Source organism: Thermobia domestica, chromosome 1 (genome assembly GCF_964235325.1).
Source record: "Thermobia domestica chromosome 1, izTheDome1.hap1.1, whole genome shotgun sequence".
Lineage (NCBI taxonomy): Eukaryota > Metazoa > Arthropoda > Insecta > Zygentoma > Lepismatidae > Thermobia > Thermobia domestica.
The window spans coordinates 313,810,869-313,838,748 of NC_137454.1; the positions used below are offsets into that span (position 1 = coordinate 313,810,869).

At 34.6% G+C, this 27,880-nt stretch overlaps 2 protein-coding genes across 6 annotated transcripts in view; one reads left to right on the top strand and one right to left on the bottom strand.

Moving 5' to 3' along the window:
* LOC145662366 (uncharacterized) overlaps positions 1-10,807 on the top strand; it is a 37,667-nt gene extending 26,860 nt beyond the window's left edge. For 2 of the 3 annotated variants that reach the window (XM_081727890.1, XM_081727881.1), the window contains exons 7-9: positions 175-231; positions 5,607-5,769; positions 9,661-10,807. In XM_081727890.1, coding sequence (XP_081584016.1) covers positions 175-231; positions 5,607-5,769; positions 9,661-9,898 — 458 coding nt within the window. In that variant the 3' untranslated portion in view covers positions 9,899-10,807. The remainder of the gene's footprint in view (positions 1-174; positions 232-5,606; positions 5,770-9,660) is intronic. The other variant, XM_081727898.1, reaches the window with a different exon arrangement.
* Positions 6,977-27,880, bottom strand: part of LOC145662386 (TIP41-like protein) — a 36,065-nt gene continuing 15,161 nt past the window's right edge. For 2 of the 3 annotated variants that reach the window (XM_081727924.1, XM_081727911.1), the window contains exons 5-6: positions 27,623-27,781; positions 14,814-19,146 (exon numbers count right to left, since the gene is read on the bottom strand). In XM_081727924.1, coding sequence (XP_081584050.1) covers positions 19,060-19,146; positions 27,623-27,781 — 246 coding nt within the window. In that variant the 3' untranslated portion in view covers positions 14,814-19,059. Of the gene's footprint in view, positions 7,106-14,813; positions 19,147-27,622; positions 27,782-27,880 lie in introns of those variants that run through there. The other variant, XR_014127029.1, reaches the window with a different exon arrangement.

The window sequence follows — 27,880 nt, forward strand, 5'->3', positions numbered from 1 at the left end:
ATATTATACATTCAATACGGTAGATTATTGTACTTAGTTTGGTTTGGCTATTTTAGACCATACCATATGTATTTAAAGATGACCAGTGAAGCTGAACTGAGATAAGGAGAATTATTCTTTGATAAAATGTGTAATATAACTAGTCTGTAATGATGATGTATGTATTTCTTTCAGTTCAACAAAATACAAATCCCTATCAAATGAACAAATCTGTTTATCCCCCTTCGTCAGGTTAGTGGCATTGCGTATGCAATTGAAAAACCGTAAATACTCGTAGATTAGCTAGTTTCCGTTAACTTAGTCCTTTGTTTGTTTACTGTCCCCGCATGTTGTGTAATTGTATATTTCTTGAAGTTTCTATCTAGTAGAAAAGTATTTTTAACAGCATGAATTAGACTTTTTTATTTCTCAAATAGTGACCCAGTTCATACGTATCATTTCATATTAGTAGGTTTTCAGCTAAAGAAGACGGTTGCATGGTCAGTAAAATATTGTTATCTACAACAATTAAAAAAGAGTGTATTTTTAAGAGAAACTTGAACACCCACCTCTCTTTTAGAAGCTTTACCCTTACTCCTACGCAAGATTGCACCAAATAAAGGCTTATATTCACTATTTGGAAGCCTTTCTTGTAAGTCTGCATTTATTTGTTGAAGTTCCAAATACAGTTGCAGAAGGCCATTTCTTACTGGGAACAGTTAGCAGTGAAATATACGTAGGAATTTTCTAACAAGCCGATCAGTTTTATATCTTTAAGATTTAATTTCAGCTTGTCTTGTGGGGCTGAGGAGAAACTGAAAAATCCTCAATTGAGATGGCTGGCCACAAGACTCAAGTCTTACGATTGTAAAAGGAGAACGCTAGGCTTCACCTACATGTGAAACCTATTTGTGCTTTCATAAGGAAGATGAGTGTTCAGGTTATTAACATGACTGTACATAGAGATAACACTAGATCACGGATTTGTATTTGTAGATTGAATGGTGCTCATTAGAAGTATTGAAAACTATGCTTGAATTAACAGAAGTATTACATAACATGTTTTCGTTAAATCCACTGAGAATGTAAAACCGTAAAAAGTAATCTCAGTCACTTAGGTTTTTTTGTGTGTAGAAATAATTTTTTTTATATATATATTTTATCTGAATTCGCAATAGGAAATTAAGGTTACTGATTTAATATGAATTAATAGTGTCAAAGAAAATAAATCTGATGTGTTTGTGTTTAAATTGCTGTAACATATAATTTTGAGATATTCAGTGTTGCCACCATTGCGTATTTTTGTGTAATCAGCTCTTACTTAAAAAACTACCGTGACTAAGGAAATTTAGTTCAAATACCTAGGTACTGATATCTTTATGAATAACTGCAATTTGTACAAAATGAGCGCTACATTGAATATTAAAACTGTAAAATACTTTAACATAGACAAAGTTTGGCATTTTTTAAAAAGAGTTAACAACCATTACTTTATTATTTATATAACCTGGGAATCCTAATCGGACAATTGATGTACTGATATAATTTTGTCAACCAATCCTGCTGCCATCTACCGCCAGATACTAATTGAAGAATATAAGCTCCATAAAAATTTTTACAAGATGTTATTCTACTTAACACTTTCTAAAAGAAAATACTAATAGCAGCAACGCTTTTCAGTTATTGCTGAGCACCTACATACACGAGTTCAAAACTTGGGAGACAATATTCATCTCTAATAATAATAAAATACTGTGTGTATATATGTATTGGAGGGGGGGGGGTCGCATATAAAGGCGTTACCTACAGCCACCATATTTTTTGTACAGAGATAGATCTAATCCTATACGAAGCCCGTATTTCCATGGGGGTTAAAAGTGTATACGAAAATTTATGCGCGTTTTTCGCTGTTTCTAAGAACGTGATATATATGCAATCCACACTACGTTATATATCTTCAGATTTACATAACAACATAGGATAAATACCAGGGAATAAAATAAGCACCTTTTTTCTGTTTTAATCGTAGTACTGAATTAAGTCTCGGCAACGATGTGTGCTTACTTTTTTTTTGCCCGGGTTCTGGGTTAAGATCCTGTAACGACGGATTCTCACAGCTATTACATAAATAAAACAATCTTATACACAACTATTTTATACACACAATTTACGATTTGAAAGGAAATCAATCATCCGATAGGATCCCAGGGCTCATGAAAAAGGTTAGCGGTTAATATAACACTATAGTGTACATAGTAATCTTTATCGTAATGGTTTAAACGTAGCATTCATTAGGATTTTACTTCTTTTGATAATGTTAAGTCAAAATATCTTAATTTCCCACTCCTTTTCACATATTTTTTATAATATCATTCATACTTCGTTACTAAGGTTTAATTTTTAGAAAGAGGTCTAATATAATAATGAGGCGTTGAAAGCAAGAGTGGTCTGTGTTACAAAAGAAGTATTTCTAGAAATCTGGTCGTTACACATCTCTCATGTTATGTTATGAAGACACGAATAAGACTTTTGTGTATAGCTTCTCAGTCAGTTGAGATGCACATATGCCACTTTCCCAGCAAGTAGTTCTACATTTTTCGGACCTGTAGGTACCAATATCTCAAAAAATTCAAAAAATGTAACATAGACCACTCTTGCTTTCAACATCTTAATTAATATATTACAATTTCTTAGCTACTCTTCAAATGTAGTAATCGAAATTTTATTTTTGATTGGTGACCGTACTATTGTCAGACGATTTTTTTCGTAATCGTCATAAAACTACAAGGAAAATCGCCGAACTGCATTGAAATTCTTTTTGTAAGGTCAACGCACTGATTACCGACAAGTAATTCGATATTTTTAAACTGGTAGGTATTGAAGCTACCCAGTTACTTATATGAAACTAGTAGCTGTAAACACACTACCAATTGTAATCAGCGTGGCACTTGGTTTCCGAACTTTAAGAAATATTAATGTTTTATTTTCGTGGTCAAGTTACGAATAAATACAACGTGGTGTCTCATCCACGCGCTTCAGAAATTATTTCTTATTAAAAAGTAAATTTATCGATCATATTGTATCATAGAAAAGAGTGGTCAATATTTATTGAACTGCTTTAGCTGCATTTATCTTCAGAAATATTCGTAAACGATTTATTTCACGGCTGAAATGTACGCATGTTAATAATTTTTGATTACACTTCTTTTACTGCTTCGTGGTATATTTTTTGTAGTTATTTCGGGAGATTCTGTATTTCCTGTGGTGCGATTTCACACAACTCTGTTCAACAACATGCTGCCTCCTGTCAGACTAGATACTTCAGACTGTTTTCTGAATATGTACGGAGTTTATGATGTCATATGCGTGATCTTGATTTATCCATTGATTGCGTTGCAGACGGTAGTTTTCCACCAGACATAAAATACGGACCTTTTAATCGTAGCAACCAATAGTTATATCACGTGGCTAGGGAAGGACGTTACATACTTTATTTTTGTTGATTTGGTAGTTCAAACAAAAACTGTTACTAATTTTTGTCACACTATATGCAATAGAAGATTAAACTTATTAAATCAATGAAGGTGAACGTTACTTTCGCCTTCCTTCTGTGTAAATAATAAAGTTCAAAAAGAGAATGGCGAAGAAAGAAAAAAGAAAAGCTTATTCACGCTGACGTCCAAGAAGCTTGCGTTTGAACATATTTGCAAATAACGTAAAGTAAAGGTCACTGTCACTTTTCCACTATAATTTCATTGAGTAGCAGCACACTTTTTCCATTTCTTTTGGAACACCTGAATGCCTGTAGAGAAAAAGTATCCGTGCTTTTGTAACCATTGGTCAACAGCATGACATCTCATTGCTGGATCCTGTTGAAAACTAGTTCAGAGATTAAATCATTGGCAGACTTAAAAAAATGGTTCGAATCACATAGATCACCTTGACCATTACCGTCAGTAAAGGAGAAACAAATATACTGCGTTAACAATTTGGTTACTGCTTATTATAGTGATCGAGGAACATTATTTTTTAAATGGTATCTAATTACATTTTTATAGATAAGGAAACATGAAAATGATAAAACCGCATGCGATAGATACAATGTGTCCGTTCATTATAGTAAACTAAAACTTGAGACGCAGTTGCGTTTGATCTGTTTTGCATTGCATTTTATTTACTCCACCTGTTTTCATGTGTGAGAAGACTACGTTAAAGTTTCTATTTCTTATTTTAGTCAAAAGTTCCAACAGAAGATATATGATTAACCAGAGCAAGACTCACTTTAAACCTCCAATTAATGAAAATTAGCATGCAGTTTCAAAGGCTTATTTTCTAAAGCCTGGGGAGACAAAAAGCTTTTGAAGTTGTATGCATATTTTTATTCAGTAGAGGCTTAAGGTGAGTTTATTATTTATTTAATATGCTTCCTATTGTACCACTAACTAGGAAAATGGCAACTGGAATAAGCTAGAACTTTGACGAGACTAGGACATAATTTAGAGGATGGTCCGCTGTGACTAAATACAGAATCTGAGATGGAAGTACACACAGCGGAAGGGGGAGGAGTTATAGGGATTTGAAGTTTAGCATTGAAAGTAAAAAGAAACAGATTTTGATGCGCGCGTGCAGCCATAACAGATCAGCAATAACTGAAGCACAACTGACCATTTTAAACACAACTGGGCTTGGCACTACCTCTTAGTGGAAATTTGGGCGGAACTGCAGCTCAGGGGCAAAGATACACTATTGAAAAAGAAAAAAAAAGTAACATCAATAGCAACCAATGCAATATACATTCATAATTAATGTTTTTATCAAGAGATTTAAGTATTGTGTTCTTGTCTTCGCTTTTCAGCAAGTTCGCCAGTCCAAATACGGACTCCATGGTTGACAACGGGCTATCACAGAAAGAACATCACTTCTAAACGAGCGCAACGTCAGCATGTTCGCATACTGATAAAGCTGTTATTTGAAGCGATAATGATTTATCTACTTAACCCCATAGTCAACTAATTATGATGAACCAATACTAATCAATTGTGATCAGCTAATTACAAACAACGAATTGCAGTCAAGTAATTGCGATTCAAACAATTGTGATCAATTAATTATAGTAAATCGGCACTGTTAGCAATATCTAGGCTATACTACGAGAACGTAGAATCCTTGTAGCTCATATTTTGTGTTTGAACTGACCTGGTGCGCTACAGTTGTTGTTGACTTGTTAAGGTTGCTCACGATCATCCAAATGTTTCTTATTGGCTTTCAATACTAAACTTTAAAGCTGCGTGCGCACATTTTCCATCTTCCACCTGAACTTTTGTATTTAGGTAAAATTAACTATCCTGTATATTGTGTCCAAGTTTCGTAAAATTCCCAGTGGGCGCCAGCTGACTTATTCCTAGTAAGCAGGGAGATTGTTACTGAGTAAAATTTTGATTATGGTTTTATTGTTTCACATTTAGTGTCATAAATAAACGAATCTACTTCATTTGTTAATCTCTTGGAAAGTAATCTAGAACAATAGATTATTCTTCTATTGTCTTATGTTGTGAAGTTGCTAATGTGTATATATATATATATATATATATCATCTAATTGCAATCTTCTCTCTTCATTATTCACAGCTTACCCCAACTATCCGCAGCAGCAACAGTATACTCAAGATAAGACTGGCTACCCTCGTGTTCCTGCTGTGAGTCAGGCTAACCCTCACATGATCATGCAGCAACCAGCAACCCAAGGACCTTACTCTGGATACCAAGGTTATCCACAAGTACAGCAGCCAAAGTACGTGCAAGAACAGGAAATATTTATAATTTAGCATTTGTAATTTTTTTTTTTTTTTTTGGGGGGGGGGTGTTGAAATTTACGAAAAATACGCTTTCAAATGCACGCTTGTAATAGACGTTAAAAGCTTAGAGAAAACGTGTAAAAATTGAAAACATATTTCAGAGGTATTTCCAGGATAGAATTTTCTAGTGTTTTTCTCTAGAGACTCAAAATTTATTGGTATTTATTGTCCATTTCATTGCAACCTAACTCTTCAAGCGGGGAGCCCAAGTACGCACTCTCCATTCAAATGCCTACCCTGTGGACGGAATCCCGAGCATTTACTCGCTAAATAGTCTTAAAAATATCGGCATTGCTCTGCCATCTGTGGAGTTTATATAGAAGCTTTAAAAGTCTTAATATCGGAACATCATTTAAATGCCAGTTTCAGAGGTTGATGAGTGACTAAATGTAAATAAGTCGTCTTCTAAGTGAGATACAAATCTCAAAAAGGAATATTGGGTTTTGAAACCCTTATCACTGTGTGCGAGCGGTGATTACATTTAAAAAGAAACATAATAATAATAATAATAATAAAAATAATTAAAAAAAAAAGCTAATACTCACCGAAAACCAAAGTATTCTTGAAGTAGCGCTTTCGGAAAACCCGGTTTCGATCTTCAGCTTAAAACAGTCCGAAGTAAATTTAAAACATGGAAAAGAAATATGGATTTAAAAAAAAAAAATACTATCTTTCGACAAGATAATGAATTGGCTATGGGTAATACTCTGCCCCCAATACTTTCAAATTTGGTATTGGACATATTTAAAACCAACATTCTTCCCAAAAAAATTCACACACCAGGTATTTTTGGTATGCCGATGGCACTTTGATTCTGTATAAGGAATTTCAAGATTTAAAGCATTTATTTGATGAATTCAATCAGATGCATCCTAGAATTAAGTTTACCATGGAACTTGAAGAAAATGGAGCTCTTAACTTCCTTGACGTTACTATCAAAAGACATGTCAATAAGTTTGTTATCTCGATATATCGCAAACCTTCTGCTGGTACAAAGTATGTTAATTTCAAATCATCACACATTCATGGCTTTAGAAACAGAACGTTTGGAAAAATTTCTTTACCAGAGCCTTTCACTTTCAGATCTCCCTGTTGATCTTAACCAGGAAATTGAATATTTAATAAAAGTTAGACAAGAAAATAGTTTTCAGAAATCTTTATTACTGAAATGGTACAAGCAAGTACAACGGGAAATCACCAGTTCCCACCATCAACGAACAACAGATGTTGGAGCTGACAAATGGATTGGTGCCCCTCTGGTTCCACACATCTCTGCAAAGATTAAGAAGATATTACAGAAACATAATATCAAGGTTTCAGAAGTTCCCCGTAAATCCATAGAGAAATATATAACAAATTTTAAAGCATATTTCACTGACCTTCAACAATGTAGTGGTATTTGCCGAGCTAAGTGTCAGTGTACAAAAAAAAAAAAAAAAAAAAAAAAAAAAAAAATCAAACGAAGAGGAATATTTATACAAGACTGGCCGGGCACATTCGTACATCACAGTCCATTCACAGCAGTTATCCGGATTGGCAGCGCACATCAAGGAGAACAACCAATATTGCTAATTTACGTTTAGTAGAGAGAGCAAAAACAATGACAGAACGCAGAATTAAAGAAGCCTACTATATTCATAAAGAGTAACCTGCACTTAATTTAGACAGAGGAAGCATACGTGGGCGGGGTGAAAAATTCTCAGCCTGACCCAGAAATGGCACTCCAATCAGCAAAATGTTATTGTTCTTGCCTGGGGAGCGCTTTTCAGTTGTTCGTGTAACAAGTGTCAACTTGTTCTCACAAGTAGTTTGTGTGCAGTCATTGTTACAGTTAGACGTCTTGCGTGTTAGTTGTGAAAATGGATAAACTTGCATATCGTGCGGTAATCAAATTTTTCGATTAATCCCTACGGAAATTCACCCGAAGTTGACAAAAGTTTACGGGGACTCTGCTCCTTCCATGTCAACCGTTAAAAAGTAGGCAGCTGAATTTAAACGTGTCGCACATCCCTCGAAGATGATCCACGTGAAGGAAGGCCGAAAACCGCAACCACACCGGAAACAATCGAAAAAGTGCATGATATCATGTTGGACGACAGGCAAGTGAAGGTGAATGAGATAGCTGAGAGAGTGGGGATACCGGAGGAACGGGCGCGAAACATCTTGCACAAAGAACTAGGGATGCAAAAGCTCTGCGCAAGATGGGTGCAACATTTGCTGACTGCCGACCAAAAGCACATGCGAAAACTATTTTCGCAGCAATCTTTGGACCGATTCAAAAAGGATCCGACCGATTTTATGCGGCGATTTGTGATAATGGATGAGACATAGGCTCACCACTACACGCCAGAAATTAAACAACAGTCCAAGCAGTGGGTGGAAGCCGGTGGTGCAGCGCCCAAGAAAGCGAAGACGATCGTATCGGCCGGAAAGGTTATGACCAGTGTGTTTTGGAATGCGAAAGGGATTCTGTTAATTGATTACCTTGCAAAAGGGAAAACAGTTACAGGCGAATATTACTCAAACCTTCTTGACCAGCTGGATGCCAAAATTCGTAAGAAGAAGCCTGGCTAGAAGAAGAAAATCATCTTTAACCAGGACAACGCACTTGTGTACAAGGGTGCGTTAGCGATGGGAAAACTGCGGGATTTTGGGTACGATTTGCTCGGCCATCCACCACATTCTCCTGATTTCGCACCATCGGACTTCTATCTGTTCCCAAACCTGAAGAAATTTCTTTCTGGGAAGCGCTTCACACCGAATGAAGAAGTTGAGAGGGTCGTGGATGACTATTTCCAGACTCTCACTTCCGGGAAGGAATACTGATGTTGGAGAAACGCTGGACCAAGTGTATTGAAGTTAAGGGAGATTATGTTAAAAAATAAAATTATTTTTTAACTGAAATTCGCAGTCTTTCATTGTTAGGCCGAGAACTTTTCACCCCGCCCTCGTAAATGCAATTTGGAATGAGTTTATCATGTATGTCCGCTGGTTAGAAAGAAAACACAAAAAACAGTGATCCATGAGTGGCTAATAACATGTTTTGACCTTTGTGTGACAAGAAATTGTGTGTTTCACGTACTTTTTATGCCTTTTTAACCATTTTTTCATCCATCTATATTTCTTTCCATGCTTGAAATTCACTTCGAACTGTTTTAAGCTGAAGTTGGAAACCGGGTTTTCCGAATTTTTTTTTTAAAGAATACTTTGGTTTGCGGAAGTACTAGCTTTTTTTTTTTTATTTATATTTCTTTTTGAAACTCGTGTTTCGTATGGTTTGCTTTAATTTATTACATTCCATTCTCTTATTTTGGTAATGAATTACATAATGCAGAATAACAAGTTTACACAAGGACTGTACCTTCAGTTTGAGTATGTTGGAGTCACATTATTTCAAAATATTACAGAAACTAAATATTAATGTTTAAATTAATTTTCTTGTATACGTTTTTAGTACCGTCTTTCCCGGAAAATAAGATAAAATCTTATATTAACATTTTGCCCGAAAGACGCGTTAGTGTTTATTTTCAGTGGATATATTTAGTTTAGCTAAGCTTAACGTTTAAAAAAAAAAAAAAAAAAAAAAAAAAAATAACGCAGAACGCTAATTTAATTTTCAAAATGCGGTGAAGTAAGCGGAAAATGTGGTACATCTTACAACATTATGCCTGTCGACTTGGAGCGTAAGCATTACTGGCGTGCTCTCTGATTATTGCGAGAAACGCGCAAATTAAGTTTTGTTGAGAGGTTATCGGGTGATAATAATGGTTACTGTAACGATTAGTTTTTGTAACGGAATATAAAGTTCATCATCTGTTTTATTTCAGCTTTCCGGGTGTCCAGAAACCAGGATTCCGATCTGCAACACCACAGGGCCCGTACGTTCCAGCACAGGAGTACGCACCCAGTTTTGGGCGATTTCCAGCTTCCAGCGTACCTGGCGGAATGCCTGCACCAGGTGTCAATACGGCAGGTGGCGTTCCGAACCCAGGACAGCAACCAAATCCTTACAGCAAGGGTTCTTCCCCAATGGGACTTGGCCGACCGACTCAGGCATACCATTAACATGATAGCATCCTACAAAAGACAATTTATTGATGAGATTGGAACATTTTTATGGATATAGAATTCAATATCTGTTTTATAAGTAGAATATTTTCAAATATGGAATAAACTGCATTTACGTTGTGCAGGTTGATTCAAGCAGAATTATTATAAAATATACAGTAATATATATATATATGCAAAACTATTTTATAACCAAAAGATTTAGTTTGTATTTCTGAGATATTAATTTTAATGAATTGTATATCGCTAATGAGATATTCGATCTTCGATTTTGAATTGATTTCTGCAGAGCAGTTATTTTTTTCCCTGAACCTAAGGAAATAAAAACATACAACAGCTATCTGCACTACTAAATTGGGGTGCCTTTCTCGCTTAAGCTCAATACTGTTAGTGACTACTTTCGTAAAATAATAATAATGATATATGTGTAATTAATGCAGATTTTTTAAAAGCATAAGAATATGAATGAATCATTGTTATATAAGTTCATTTTTTTTCTCAATGTAAGCATATGCATGTTGACATTTATTCCTTTATTATATGGTGCTGTGATATATATTCAACTTTTGATGATTAAAAATTATGATATGTTTCGTTTATTATGTAATGGAAACAAAAACTTCTAGCATGATACTTATTTATTATTATTCTGTACATAAATAATCATATTTGTCAGTACGCTTACCCAGAATTTGTCAATATGTTCAAACTTTTAAATAATATACCTTTTTTTTTTGTTTGTTTTTTTAAAAAGATGGGGAAGGAAAAGAGCATATACTGTAACTAAAATATTTGAAATCAAAACTGAAGTTAGGTATATCAGCTGTGAAAACATTCGTTTAAAGTGAAACGTATGTGCTTACAAGTAATAGGTACACCCTTAATCAATAAATGAATTTAATTACATGTTGGTGTTGTCACTTCTGTGTTTTAATGTCCCTACTCTGCACTTAAAAAGTACAGGCTTTCGAATGCTAATGAAAAAAAAAAAATATATAGGAAATCACGACGAAAAAAATGGTGGTTTCGTGAAGCTGTGAAAAAGGAACATTTCAATTATCCAATAGGCAGGAAAAACACACAATGGAAATTACACCAATTGTTATATAAACATACATTCTACTCTAAACATAACTAAATGACTAATTATCTCGTTGCAAAATTTTATACGAGGTCTTAATGTTTTCATACGTGGCTCACCAATACTAAGCAACGACCATAAGGACCTGCATCAGAAAATCAGTGTTTGTAAATATACGTCTCCAAGATGTGACTAATTTCATTACTTGCAAGATACTATTATTTCTACGCGTATGTTAATTCCTTTTTTCTCGAAATAATATACATAAGTTGTAAAAATCTATAAAAATTCATTTAAAAAATCACAAAACACATGATACAAAGAGTTGGTTTGTTAAGTATCTTAAATATACAATTGCACACAGAACTTAGTGCATCTAAGGAAATATATACAACAGTAAAAGTATCAGTCACACTTTCATTTTCTTCAGTGCCTGAAAATGCTTATTTGCCATCTTTCGTTTCTCTTTGTTCTGCTTGTCTTGAATTTTCTGTAGTTCATTCATCTTCAAGGATGCAGTCTGGAGCATTGCCTGGGCAACACTAACGTTTGAGCAAATAACTTATGTTATTTTCACAAGTGGAATGTAGCAATGCCACAAAAATATAGGGTTTAGTTAAAATGTAGGAATTTATAGGAAGAGACGCAAATATATAGGAAAGCCTGAAATTAATTAAATCAAACAAAAGAATAAGCTACTCACCAGCTGTGCCATCCGAATTATTTGTTCTTTTACAAGTAGCACAGTTAACTACTGTCAGTGTTAGGAGTATGTGTTTCTCTATAACGTCGAACGACATACTTTTTAGCACCATAAAAATTAGTTTTTCTCAAAAGCTACTCTCGAGAATTTCAAAATAATTTTACATTAAATTCAATTCGTAGTCCAAAATTCAATATATTTTTTCCCATATCATGTAATTTTCCATAAAGCAGCATGAAATATTAAAAAAGTGCATAAAATAATTTTACCAGTGGACAGGACGGTCATTTCATATGCTGAAATGACGATCTTAGCGGGATGTATCATTACTTGAGACGGAAATAGCCTGATTGTTCTTTTACCATTTTCTGTGATTTGGAAATTAAATTTGTGATAATGAAATATTTTGAAGAAAAGAGAAACTGATATTACTATTTTTTTTAATATTGTTTGCTTAACAGATACACACTCGACAGTTTATATAAGAACCATGAAGTATATACAATATGCTACAAAATAAAATTACGAACCTTTTGAGGTAGGTAAACATGCGCCTTTGCTACAAAGATGATTCACTAAAGAGCGAATTGTACAGATCAATACATATTTTACTCTAAAATTTTATTTCCTGATTGTCGATTGTCAGAAACCCAACCACATGTTGCATTATTAATTACATAATAGGTTCCTTTTTAGTTCTTCACATCAGAAAGAGGTGTTTGTCGAATTTATTCATAAAAGAGAGATGTTTCCCTTTGTTGATTTGTGTGTTTATTGACCAAAAGTCTCCTAGAGGAAAGAGACATGGATCTAGGTAAATATACAGAATTTAATGAAGCTAAATATTCTCGACAACCTACAAAAGCCCGGTATATTATTAAGTTGCTGCATAATTTAGTAGTTTTTTTATTATTATTATATTTACTCTGTTTTAAAATTTAGTTGACATTACAGCAATCAAAGCAACCAAGGAGTTAAAATCCAAACTTCCTGGTCCTATTCTTCGAAAGCAATTTACAATGTATGATGCCCTCTTGACCCTACGAGATCCACCATACTTAGCATGGATATGGTGGACTCACCTTTCATATAGGGTTTTGTTTGGTTACCAGTGCGTCTTGATGTGACTTTTATCGTCACCAGTGATAATGTGACAAAAACTATTGACGATTTTTTAAAAATAAAGAACAAGATTATGTATAACTTCTAATAAAAAGGCATCTCTTGAAATTCAGAAAATGCTACCAAATTATGCACCAATTCAGAATTAACTTTTCTGAGCAAATGTGTGTAAAACCCTGCTTGTTATCATGGTTATGTTTCAGTAATGAAACATCATGCAAGCTCCTCGATACAAACCAATACAGAATTTATGTTTTTAACTGCGTAAATTTATTTCACTTTGCTACTAGGCATTTCAAACTAGGATTAACGAAAGTATAATCAAACAGGTCATTGTCACAAACTACAGAAGAAGAACAAAACATTTAAGATGTTTCAACTAGCAGCTAATAATTTATTTTCAGTCATTAATGTAAATAATTTCAATCTTTCATTTCATATGTAAGTAATTCTCATACATCCTGTCTTTCCAGAAAACCCTTTATATACAGTATATGTATATACAGGGTGGCCCAAAAGTAGTATACAGTACCGTACTGATCAGCTCATTGCATTTTATATCATTTCTTATTGTTATCCATCAGATAGACTTAGTTTTTTATTATTTGTTCTTTATATGTTTATTTGCTTCGGTTCTTCCGAGCTTAAGATGTAAGTAAAAACACATTAACTAGAATGTTATGCTTGATCAATGCAGGGTGTATACCTACTTTTGGGCCACTATATATATATTTATTCTGGCTTTAAGACAAAACACTTAAATGTGCTATTTGCTGATAATGGTCAGTATATAAAAGTGAAAGGGCTATGCGCTATCATATCGGTATTATAAATGAAATCTCTTTAGCAAAATAAAAATATAGAGGAAAGAGACGGTTTTAGACAGATGAGAAACGTCAGCACTGCTAGGAATTGGACTCAGAGGTAGTAATGTTTGATGCCAAACTAAGCAATTTCGCAAATACACCAAAGTTCGATTTCTCCTTTGCTACATTTCTTTTAACATCTGAGATCTATTATGGTTGAACAGCATCCATTTGTCAGGAAATCTTACCAAGTTTTGCGACGTGCTATTTAAATGTACTTGGAACGGAAATAGGATTCTCTTTACTTTTAAAACATTTGAATGTATAAACTTCAAATATTTAACAAGGATGGTCTGGTATTTTCATTCTTCTGTTGCTTTCTTGCACGAACAGCAATTACATTTCACATATAAAAACTAAGTAACGCTTTTGCTATTATACATAATCTAAGTCATTGTACTACATATATGTGCTATATAAAACTATATTACAATCTCTGCGAACCAGAATTATTTGATGTAAACTCAATTTTATCGTTCCTAAAAATCTAGAACCATATTTTCCACGGAATAAAAAGAAACAAAATAGTTTCGAGATTATTCAAATGTAGCCATGTAAAACTGAGAAACAAGGTAACTGGAAATTAAAAAAAAAAAAAAAAATTGTATTCACCAGTCTGTGATTTAGAACACATACTGAAATCAGATTACATTACTCAATGAAATGATATAAACTTGATTTTGGGCCACTTACTATTTTCTAAAATAAATAAATGAAAAATAAATTTTATTTTCTATGACTGAAATACTAATATGTGCGTACATACTGTCAAGCAAATGTTCAGAAAATTACGAATTCTGCCTGTAATTTTCAATATTTTTAAATTTGTAAAACAGTTTAATGTGTGAATCATCTGAGCACTGATGTTATTCGATCAATATCAATTTATTTTCTTGAAATTATTTCGTTTTCATGGATTAGGATGATCACTGTGTACGGAATAATGTCAGAATTTTGGCCAATTACACGAGGAAATGCTCCCGGGAACATAAAAGGGAGTACAATGCTTCAAATCAACTGAATTATTTCCCCAAATTCTGGAGAAAAATTCTACTCATCTATTAAGCACTAATAATGACCGTGTAAAGATGAAATTTGCTAATTTAATAAAAATCTATAGGCTACCTGAAAAGCTACCAATATTAAAAATATCACTCGTAAATACCTTTATTTCGTCATAGGTAAACGCCGCTTAACAGTCAAGAGATAAGCAAGACACTTTTTTTTTATATGTCCCAGCTGTGTGATACACAACTTACACATTTCACTACGTAAACTCCACACCAGTTTTATCCTCTACACTAGCGTTTCTCAACCTTCTTTTCCACATGAGAACTATATATACATATTCTAACTTTAATATATGTTCTAATTTTATATATAGTCAAGGGCTAAAATTCGACGACCCTTTGTGGACCGCGAACCAGTTTGAGAAACCCTACTCTACTCCCACTCTCTTCTTTCTTTTACTTATGAATATGTCTGACATTACCAGACAAAATACAAGGTTTCGTATTTTTAATATCTGAAAAGTTTTCAGGTAAAGTTTTCACTTTTATTAGATCGATTCTTTGGTTAGTACTGTTAACAAGTGGATAGGCATTTATGGATCATAAAACGAGAACACTTTTAACAAATACATTTCCAAATACGTAAAGCTTACATTTTGACGGGATTATAGTCTGCCCAAAAGTCACGCAAGCTTGAGTTTCGAAGCATAGAACTCCGAAAAACTTTATTAGAAGAAACTGTTTGTGTGGATTTGATTTCATTTTGAGTTTAGTGTCTTTCAACGCCAAGGCTATACGAGACGTAAACTTACAGGTTAACCTGGGATCCGGACTACACGAGCTCCAGCCGAAAAACAAACTCGGATCTTCCATGCCAAAGGCGCGTACGGTAACCGCTTATCTACGAGAGAGCTCCCGCTTGTGTACAGATTAAGTCCTGTACGGTGTAGAGAAAAATCTCGCAATATCAATAAATCAAGCATTATTTTTGCTACAAATGTTAATAGCAAATGTTTTCAACATTACTGAATAGTGTGCAAGATCGACCATAGAACCAGAAAGTTGAAGTTCCCAGCAGCTTAAGAAAAATGTGAAGACTATAAATAGCAACTTCATTAAGACTAGGAAACAACTGGTGCTGTGAGGTTTCACTAATTGATGTATTTCATTCTTGGCTATTTAATTATGACATATGTAACCTTCTTCACGATTCTGTTAAGTTTAGTTAAATAGCCATAAAACTAAGTACGGTGTAAATCTCGAAATATAGAAAGTCCAAAATATCGATGCTGTTTACTATACTCAAGGCTTCTAAAACATGATGAAGAGTATCAAGTTACGTGAATACAAAAACAATGAAAGTGACCCCGCGTAGCATTCACGCTCTCGCCTTTGGTGCAAGTGGTCCCGGGTTCGATTTCTGGTCGGGATACTCGGTCGAAAAAGTGTACATTTTTTTGTTCAGCCATCCTGACAAGTAACACTTCGCTGCTTTGAATCCGGAATGGCAGACTGCGACATATATCCTGAAAGAGCCAGTCCTAATGAAGATGCATATGGATTTCCAGCATCAGTAAGCAATGGGTTCAGAACTTATGGGACTGTAAAGCTAACATAGGAATCCATAAGAAATGCAACGTCTAGGCATTTCCTTGATGCATCTTTGTGCTAATTTGAATATAGTGTAATGCTGTTGACGAAGACACGTCACAAGAGTCTGAATATCCCAGGCTGATCCCAAGATCCCAACTGGAAAAATGTATAGCACTTACCTTCGGCAGCATATGAAAGCGAGAGAGAGAGAAAAGGAACAATGAGAAAAATAAAAATGTTTACATGAAAGAATTTGCTGGTTCGGAAGTGTACTTGTTATTTAAATAAAGTGTCTTGTGTCCTGAAAAAATAAAGTAAAAAGAGAAGGTAAACGGTAATAAATAGATATGTCAAGAACTAGTAATATTTTGGACCTGAAAATGTCTGGTAACCTTGCTCGCCTCGTGTTTTTGAACCGCTTCTAAAAGCGCGTAAGATCCGTGGTAAATTTTGCTGGAGTAACTGGTACTGCGACTTGAGGAGAAATAAATGGACTTGGAAGTAATTTGACGTACAGCGCGGCCGAGAATTGAAATATGTGGTCGCTGTATTATCTTGTTATTGGAAGCAGATATTTGCTTCGTTTGTTCGAAGGAGGATTTAATCGTCATTTTTGACTTAGGTCTGTATTTTTCTATTCTGTCAATCAGTGGGTTGAGAGGGAAGGAAGTTGTATTTCCTATGGATTCCTACGTTAACTTTACAGGCCCATAACTCCCAAACCCACTGCTGACTGACGTTGGGAATCCATATGCATCTTCATTAAGACTGGCTCTTTCTGGATGTGTGTCGTATTCCGCCATTCCGGATTTAAGGGAGCGAAATGTTACGTGAGAGAGGTTTTCCTCATTCATACCAGGCAAATGTCGGGATAGTACCTCACATAATGGTCCCAGGCCATTTCCTTTCTTCCTCCGCCATTCCCTGGGTAGTATGATTGCCGAGGGACGTCGTCCCTAATATATGACGGGCTAACATAGCCACAAATGCCGGAAGCCCAGAAATCTAATTGCAAATCCTAAAAACGACAAACATTTTGAAAGTTTGCCTTGTGTAATATAAGGATTGTCAAGTGTAATTATTACTTAAAAACTGTAATTCATCATTTATACTTCTCTGAAATTTGTAAGGCTTCATCTGGAAACATTCTATCGGTGGCAATGCACCTTGCTTAATGATATTAAGAAATGTTACAATCAACTACATAAAAATGTTTTGGATAAAAAAATCTTTATTTATTTTTTCAAACCCCTCCGCTACGCTTCCCTCCAGTTTATTTTTTTTTAAATTTTAATTTTAAAAAATTAAAGACAATGAAGAACGTCAAACATTCAGAGTGAGGCAGATAGTATCTGCAAAATTCTGTTACATAAGTGAATAACTGTTTTCAAGATCTTTCGTATAATGTGTAAATTGAGAGCCCAAAAATCATGATGTCATAAACTGTGCGCCCGAATTTCTGGTCCGTAAGAGAAGTTTTGAAACAGTTTATTTACGTTTATTTAAATAGCATTTTGTAGATACTAGGTGGCACACTTTGTACATTTTTCAATGTTCTTAATTGTTTTTAAGTTATTAACCGAAATTCTAAAAAGTGAGTGTTAACTTACCAAATGCGAGGGTTAGTCAAAAAGTTCTCGGAATTCTGTTGTAGCTCTTTATTATCACAATACAAGTACACATTTACTTACTCGCCAACAAAGTTGGCACTTTCGGAACACACATACTTGATCCAACGCTCCTGTGATTGGTGGACACATCGACGAAAGTCCTCTTTTGGTATCTTACGAAGTTCAGGTTGGTTTTGATCTCTTCTGCGTTGGCGAAATGGAAAAGACCCATTTTTAGCTTTGCAAAGAGACAAACATCCAACGGTGCTAAACTGTTTTTAAGGCTATCAAAGTCTCTGAAGCAGTTTTGCTCCAATCTGCAAATGAACTTCATGTTTGCGCTTTGCTTGAACTGTGAAATTGATTGCCACACACTCCTTCGTTCAGATATATTACTTGTACATTGCCTGTTATGATGTGTTTGTCAAATTCATAATTAGGAAACTAAGGACTGTATTGTACAAGATTCATTGTAATTACATCACAAATGCCAAAACTAGAACATTCCGAAAACTTATGACTGCCCCTCGTATTATTAACTATTATCATTAAATGATAAATCATGATTAACTTGTTAACATCACGAATTTTTTCTCAATATACAGAGCTTAATCTCTGAATAAAGAGTTTCCTCTTGTCTCGTGTATTTCAAGAGTTATATGTTTCGAAACTTAAAATAGTTGCGTGACTTTTTGAACACACTTATTAGTATATACATATCCTTTTCTAGTATATACTTAGCACAGCAAATGTATTGATACACATTACCCAAATCTGTTTTTCGGCTTTACTTAGCTCATGAAACTCAGGAAAGACACACTTTGGTTTCAGGTAGAATCTTATTTCGACATCTGCTACAGTATAAGCAGAAATAAAACAAGTTAATTGCATTTAAGAACAATTCACTTGTACAGCACACAAACAGACAATTAATTACGATTATGTTAAGTTTTCGTCACTTAGTGTCTTGATAAATCCAACGCATGGCACAATAACGTAAACACCTCAAATATACACTCAATGTTTTCTGTATACACTAAACTTATCCACAACATGTATTATTCACCATGTTTCTATAACAGAGCACTGGAAAACATGTATTTTTACGTGTCTCCATTTCAGTTTAATTCGTCTCTGGTCGTAATCATTTTTGTTCCTAAATCACCATGTTAACTACCAATGCAATTTTTCAAACTGAGATTTGACAAGAGGAAGATACGATGCAATTTCATTGGGTTCCGTAAACAAGCAGGGGGGTACCTGAGAAAGGAAAACAGAAAAACATTAAATAGTTTAATGTCGAATGAAAAATGTTAATTCACTGTACCTGAAAGTAGTCACAAAAATTGAAATATAATTATTGCTAGTCGAATTAGGCCTACTGAGGTTAAACTAGTAATGCCGCTTGTGTTGAAGGTACGGACCCCCCACGTAACAATCATTACATTTAATTTTGACATAATGTACAAAGCCTAGATCGGAATTATCATCAGAAAGAAAATGCATACAAAAATTCGGAAGTCGCTACAATTGGATGAAAAACTGATTGCAATTTCGAAAAATGAAAATGAAATGAAATCTTTCAGTTTTACGTCCCATGGTTATGCCGTGTAGACTGAAGAAGACGGTGATAACGAGAAATGAATGAAATAGTGGAATGAAGAAAGTGGGGGAAACAGGAGAACCCCGAGAAAACCCACGCAGATTGTGTTTATCCACCACAAAGTCCAGTTGGCGCGAGCTTGGATCGAACCAGGGATCCCACACACCAGAGGTCAACGCTTTACCACTGAGCCACCTCGGGGCGATTGTAATTTCGATCCGAACAGATTAATAAAATTACGTACCAAAAAGCAGGATGCCTTGTACTGGATCACAAAAGAAAAATAATACGATTAGCAAGTATGAAAGAACTGCCAATGTTGTGGCATACAGATACCAACGCAAGGAAGGCATCGGCGGGAAGAAGAGTTGTTATTGCTTCCCTTCTATCCTCGAGAAAAAAATCCTGTAGGAGCAGCTCCCGTTGAGGAACCAATGGCCACATTGGTTCCACTGTATGGAAAAATGACCACTAGATAAGAATCATAATTTTGGTGTTCATATATTTTGCAATTCCTCAAGGTAGAGTTTTTCAGAACATATTGAATAAAATCTTTCAATTTAATGTCCCACGATTATGCCCTTTAGGCTAAGGGAAACGATTATTAAGGCGAGGACTGATGATGGAATTGGTAAACCGAGAAAACCCACGGACACGATGTTGTCCATCACAAACTTACTTGGCCGAGAATCAAACCAGGGACCCGGGAGAACACGAACCAGATATATGTTCTCTACTACTGAGCCACCGTGCCCTCTCCCCCATATTGAATATATATTTACTACAATGGATTAATCCAGACCGGACTAATCATACAATCCTTTAATTACCCAACTTCTTATATGAGTATTAGCAACCGCTTTGGAAATGGAGGGCAATCCGCTATGAGCTTCGGTAGTGGCCTTATGGACGGAAAATTCTATCAATGATATAATGGGAAGACAACTTGTTCTCACCATCTACTCTATCGTAAACTTCTGCCTAGTGCTCAGAGTAACGTGAAGAAATATTAGAATATGTGAACAATAGCAAGAAGCAGATTTGCGCTCAAATGTTTGATTTTCAAATGTGAAGGAATTCATGTGCTGGTAAAGTCAGAGAAAAGTTCCTATTCAGTACTTGAAGACAGGTGTGAAAGAATTCAAGCAAATCAATGATACTGCGCGGATTAGTGGGTACTAATAAATAATAGTCCGCGTATCAGGTGTATCCTGGTTATCTACTTCGCCAGGGTACTCTGCCTAGTACCAGTACCGGATTTATGTATAAGTTAAACAAGCTAAAGCTTAGGAACCCACTCTCTTGAACGCCCAAAAAATTTAAGGAAAAGAGAACTGGATGTACTATTCCGAATACTGTAAGATTATAAAATAATAATAATAATAATAATAATAATAATAATAATAATAATAATAATAATAATAATAAATAAATAAAACCTACATATAGCAACAATTATTTGTGTTGTGTACCCTCCTATGATGTATCCCCTTCTGCTAGCGTGCTCCCTACACGTTTGCTCATTTCTGTATATAGGGTCTCTATGTTTTGCATGGACTGGTTCCACAGCTGGACAATACGAAGGGCACCTTTCCATTACCTTCAATAGCTTAGGGCCTCACCAATATTAAATCCAGTTCTACCTAGTACATTCAGTTTCTATGTGATTAAATTCAAATAAATATATAGGTAGGACAGTGTTTTGAGATGGTTGGTGGTGGAGTCGTAAGCAATATAATAAACATTGCAGTAAATCTTGGAGTCAACCGAGGGGAAAAGAAATGGTTTTCCATTGTTTCAATGCCTTTCCAAATCCCATTACTGATATTAGCTAATGTAGTTCCGGGCATGCAAAAAAATATAATTGACATAATATTATCGGTGGAAAAGAAAGCAGGGATGAGTAGAATGAAATTTTGATACTCAAAATTGTCTGTCTGTATGTTTATTTTCTATTACTTGCTCAAGATATGTCAAAGAATAACTACGAATGAAAAGGAACTTGTAAATGATGGAATCAGTCAGTCGAATATTCATAATCAAACTGCTTCATATCAAGACAGTGTCTGATCGCCCCAAACTCAGAAGACAAATCAACAGGTTTAAAAAAAGAAGAAAAATACTACTACTGTAAAAAGGATACTTAATGAAGCTATTCCAGGACTTTGACTTGTTTTCAAACTTTTGTAGCATGTGCAGCTCAGAAATGAGCAAATATGTGTCCAATTATTCAAAATATTCGCAAAAACCATTACTTGTAAAAGCATGGTAATAAAGACACTGTAAAAAGACGATTTTGAGTAATGAAGTGGTCTGTCAAGGAATTACTTGTATCTATCGAAGATAATCGTCCTGGCGTTTATTGAACGTTACAAAAAGAAGGTTTTACCGATTCAAAAACAATTCGAACCCATCTTAAACTCTATAAGATATGAACAAGTCTTATGTCAGCACAGTATGGGGTGTTTATAGGTAGGTTTGGTGACCTACCACAAAATGTCACAAATCAGGGTTGGCAAAAACCATGGTTTTTATTTTAAAAAAAAACAAAAAAAAACTGTTTATTTTTTTTTTTGGTTTAAACCAGGTTTTTATGGTTTAAATAATTTGCTCTATATATTCATATCATATATGGACAGAAATAAGTTTGTTTCGCCTTGATGTTATTATCCAACAACCGAGTTATGCTGAAAGGGGTCACATAAGCTTAAAGCGGAATAAAAACCGCTTCTCGAGTTACATCCGAGAGAAATTGTCCTCCATTTGAACTCGGAACCAGGACTAATTGGCCACAAATGCGATACGTCTGCCGACTCACTCACGAAGGAATCCTGATAAAAAAAAATACATTGTACTGATCTTTACATGCTTCTTAATACAGCTGTCAAGAGTCATTTCACAAAGACAAAAAGATAAACAGTTGCACAAGTGATACCATTACACAGAATTACATATGAACAATTTCAAAGTACTACGGAGAACAGAAGAACTAATTTAGTTTAAGTTAGTTAACAATGACTTTTATTGGTCCAAATTAAAGAAATACACCGACTTAATCTGCATATCAATAAGAAAAGTGAATAAAGATACGAATTATTTGAGTCCACTTTGGCTCAGACTCATTTATACATAAATAGATACTAAAGATACTTATTTCACTAAATGCCTCTTGTGGGGTCTGTATGACCCCCCTCCCCCCCACACACACACAAAAAGTACGGCATTTTCGATGTATTTTATCAATAGTAAACCTTGAAACGAAACAATATTTAGAATTTTTCTTCGATTGCAATTACATAACAATAATAACTACAAAAAATCACAAAATAAACATTTATAAACTTATAAAAAAAGTTGCTTTTGTATGTATAATCTTTTTGAGTAATGAATGGGGAATTTAGGTCTGAATATAATACGAATAATATACGGGAGTGAAACGTGATAACCCACAAATGTGTGTTCATCAAGATTTTGCAAACACTTACACTTTTACGAACATTTTTTTTTTTTTTTTTTGGTTTAAACCACTTTGGTTTAAACCAGCCAACCCTGTCACAAATAATATCAGGTTGTCTAAAAAGTATTGAGTCTTTTGCACATAAAATGGCGTTTGTGTTCCAAATCGCAGCGAGTCAGGCCTAACGTCATTAGACAACTGACAGTTGAAGCTAGTAGATGAGTAAAAAGTATTGGAATTCTTAGAATCAGATGAAAGGTATTGCGCCATGAAGACAACTGAACTTTCCCGCAAAACTTCGCTTTATTTTACAATTTTATTTTGATAAAGGTGCAAATGCAGCGCAGGCCCATGAAGACATTCGTGCTGTTTATGAGTGACACGTTGTCAAAAGCAAGAGCAAAATAAAATTTAAAAAAATCTGTCTCCTTCGTTCTGAAAATTTCGATGTCCAAGATGCTCCTCGCAGTAGGCCACACTCACGCCTAGGAAGGTTGTGCTGTGCGTTTGGTGGGATTGAAAGGACATCGTGCACCACGAGCTGCTACCGCCAGGCAGAATAGACTCAGACTGTACTGTTGTCAATTAGCGTGAATACTGTTGTCAAAAGAAACTGTCGGAACTGGTATATAGAAAGGGTGTCGTATATCACGCTAACAACGCCAGACCGCATACAACCCGCTCATATCTTTAATAACCTGTCAGAGATTGAGAGAACTTGTCTGGAAGGTTTTAATGCATCCACCATATAGCCCGGTCCTGGCACCGTCAGATTATCATTTGTTTCAGTGTCTGCAGAACTCACTGAATTGTGTTACTTTAGTTTCAAAAAGAGGATTGTGAAAACCACGTGTCTTTTTTTTATTATTAGTACTTTTTAAACCAGAAACGACGTAAGTTCTACAGCGAGGAGATTACGGTGTTGCCGGAAAAATGGCAGAAAGTCATCGAACACAATTACTCAAATGTGGTTCAATAATGTTATTTTCAAATCACAATAAATGCATTCTCAATTTTGACTCCGAATGTTCAATACTTTTTAAATAATTTAATTTGCAAAACAAATCGCACCCAATCAATTCTATTTCAACAAAATTTTATAAATAACACATAAGCTTAAGGTCTAATACCCCAGGTATTAGGTGAATAATACCACTGTATTAATCTTGGAATACATCCTTTCAACGTCACATTAGTGCTTTCGGCACACAAAACTAACCAAATAAGAATAAACTTAAAAATCAATGTATTTAATTGTTGTCGTTCCGAAGATTTTCACTTTTAAATTTGCTTCTCTGTTACGAACCGGTTCGGTGATACGAACTCATTAATGGATTACTCTTGTAAATTTTAAACGGGGTGGAATTTTGGTTAGACAGGCATATGCCCTTCAGGAAGTCATTATATTTTTTTATGAATGTTATGGGAATTGGTCTACTTTTACCTACCGAAATCAATCTAATCGAAAATGACTCCCTTCTTTAGGAGATTGCAAATGACCACAAGCTGCTGATAATGGCATATCATTTGCCCAAATGTGAACATAACAAAGTCCGTAATGTCTGAATAACTGAAAAGGGTAAATGTGCTTAATTCCTTGACTGTTTCCTCACAATAGAAGCTTTCAGCCATTCATATTGCGACTAAATACTTTTCACTTTCTATAGCATGAGTGAGACTGGTGTTCTCAACTTGAATTTCTGGATTCTTTGACACTTTCGGATACTTATAATAGACTGAAATAGTGTGACGTCACATCCTTTTCGTTGCCATGGTGATCGCCATTTTATTTTCTATACAAACACGAGCGAAGGCTGAGAAATAACGCATAAATGGTGATATGTTATGTATTTGATTGTAAGCATTAATGTAATTGAGCAGAAATGGAACAAGCAATATCCTAGAATTCTTTACTAAAGATTTTCGATATTCTGTAGCCAACATAAAATTCTTAATCGTAAACGTAAAATTACTAAGGCAAAATAAATGAGCAAATATGATTCGATCAGAACACACAATTGTAATATTACATGATACAGACAAATCAACACGATCTTTACATAAGGTTTGTTCCCCTTCTGTGCAATACATCGAGGCATTTATATTAACAAATAATGGATACAAACTTACCTCAACTTCAGTTCTTCATGTCTGCCTCCACTCTGCCTTTTAAATATTTAAATTCACAATTTTACATTACGGAAGACACGTGATTTGATTCAGGAGCATTTTCGCCTTTTTCCACCAACTTTACTTCGTTCTCAAAGTATTTAAAAATTCTAAATAATTTCACAGCCATTGTTTACTCAACATCTCATTTACACTCTCACGTTTGTATAGAAAACAAAATGGCGATCACCATGGTAACGGAGAGGAAATGACGTCACCACTATTCCAGTCTATACTTTAAACATATGCAATATTGACCTATTGCACGAGTAGAGTTGCTGTTTACTCTTGTGTTCACTTAACTCTTATGTTCACCGGTGTCATTTCTTTTCTCTTTAATGATACCGGTATTCTATTAGCTATATCAATGGCGCTATGAGTAACACAGTTTATCATGAACAGCGTATGCTTTACTTGAGTGTTACTTTATTGACATAAAGTAAAGAAATCGCGCTAAATTGTGTATTATGCGAGCAGTGAAATCGGTTAGCGCTAGTATTACAGTCTGTCTGCTGCAAAATATATTCTCAGCACAGTTGCTTCAATGTGAATTAATACCCCATATTTATCTTTCGCCTTTAAAAAATCGATGAAAAATAGTTTTTAAGAGTCACAGAAAGAACTGAAATCGATTGTTTATTTCATATGTTTTTCGCAGTTTGACTTAAAGCTTGACACATAGTGTTGATATGCATCGTAATTACGAGCATGAGATCTTTGCATCGTAAATTTAATTTCGTCTTCCAGTTCCTGGACTTTACGTTATGTAGCATTTATAAACTAAATTTTACCGTTCTAAGATCGACATTTATTTATATTATGAAGAAATGGATGAGTACAAACTTTGCTCATTCTAGATAGTTCGTTAATTAAATTACTTGGTGTTATTGCATTATTCTTCTCTATCAAAATTTACAGAATGAAATATCATTAAAAGAATAAAAGACGTACGAGTACTTTACATGATTCATGAGACGGAAAGAAGAAAATTACTCAATTACACATCGAGTACCAACATAAACAAATTAGTTTCGTTATTCACATGTATGTAGCTATATTATACAAACTTCAGACATTGGACAAAACAGGATTCCAAGAAAACGTAAGTCTTTCTACCTAATCTCTGATCATGTAATTGAAACAAAATGAAGGATCAGACAAATATTTAACGGTGTTGAATACCTGTGCCACCTTTATCTTTTACTTGAGTGGTTCTCAACCTAAGGTGTGTCGCGAAATTTTAGAATTTAAAAATCATGAAGAGTTTAATAATAATAATTAGTTAAAATCGAAATAGACTGAACGAGTCAACACCTCCACCGGTAGCAATAATACTCAATGCTATATAGAGTCATTATAAAAAATATTTGGTTTTACTATTACAACAGATATATTATTATTATTATTATTTATAATAATAAAAGTATCAAACAAGTGTGTCGCGAGGTCCTGGAAGTTCAGTTAAGTGTGTCGTCACTCAAAAAAGGTTAAAAACCAGATTTATATGGGATTTTTTAAAAGTAAACGAATTTTAAAAGTTTCATTTCCAGATTTCTTCTTCAAATCTAGACCGCGGTAGCTCAGCAGTAGAGCGTTCACCTCTGGCGCGTGGGGTTCGAGGTTCGATCCCAGTTCCTGCCAAGTGAGCTTCGTGGTGGATTAGCAGTGTGTGCGTAGATTCTCGCATTTCCTATCAATTCGTAATTCCATTATCATCCAATTCATCATTACCGTCTCCCTTAGCCTTTGTGCATAATCGTGGAACGTTAAATTTAAAAAAAAAAAATCTTCAAATTATTTAAACGTCCCTTATTTAGTAAAAAGTAAATTTTGCATTGAATAATTGTATTATTTAATAATCACATTTAATATTAAACTTACATAGCGTAAGTTCATTCTGAAAAAGCAAGGGACATTTAATTAAACCTGAAAAAAAGCCATAATTAAAATTCCAGTTCATTAAAAAAAGAAAAACAATTCCCAATATAAATCAATGGGTTAACAAGCAAAAATAGCGTAGGCAACCATCGCCTTTAACCATTAAGAAAAATAATTTCACCTCGTTCTTTACTTAAAATTTTCATGTAATATTGGATTGGATTGGATTCGAATTTAGCGTAACGTTCAGCAGCGAGGCTATATGAGACATGTACGTACGGCTTAATATGCAATCCGAACCGCCTGAGCTCCTGCCGGGAATCGAACCCGCGTTTTCCATATCAAAGGCGCGTACGCTATTCGCATAGCCATGAAGGTGCTCTAGAGACGTACTATTTCGCTTTATACCGCTACATTGAAAGTACTACATTTACACATGAAACAAACAAAATTGCAAAGAAAATGGATATTATTATACAATTCCAAAATCTTTTAACTTCATCAATCTATGCAAAACATTTGTTATCTGCAATCATAACTACTAGTTTTAATGGCGTAACTCAATACAATATATATATATATACTATACTACCAATTAAAATATTAACAACTATCAATTTCTTACTTACCATGAGATCTTGTACTTTACTTTCTCTTGAAGTATATTCCCTCAACAAGTAATCCTTATCAAATTCATGATAAATTCGGGTATCATTTATCCTAAGCATCACATTATCCACACGAAGGAAGTACCTCAATAAGACAAAGAAACCTGAAGGCATTACCCTCTGTTGGGAAAAAAGAGAAAAGCTGCTTATCACCATATACTATAAACACAACCGCACATACATATAAATGTCGACAACAGTATTTTCACAGGATTCATT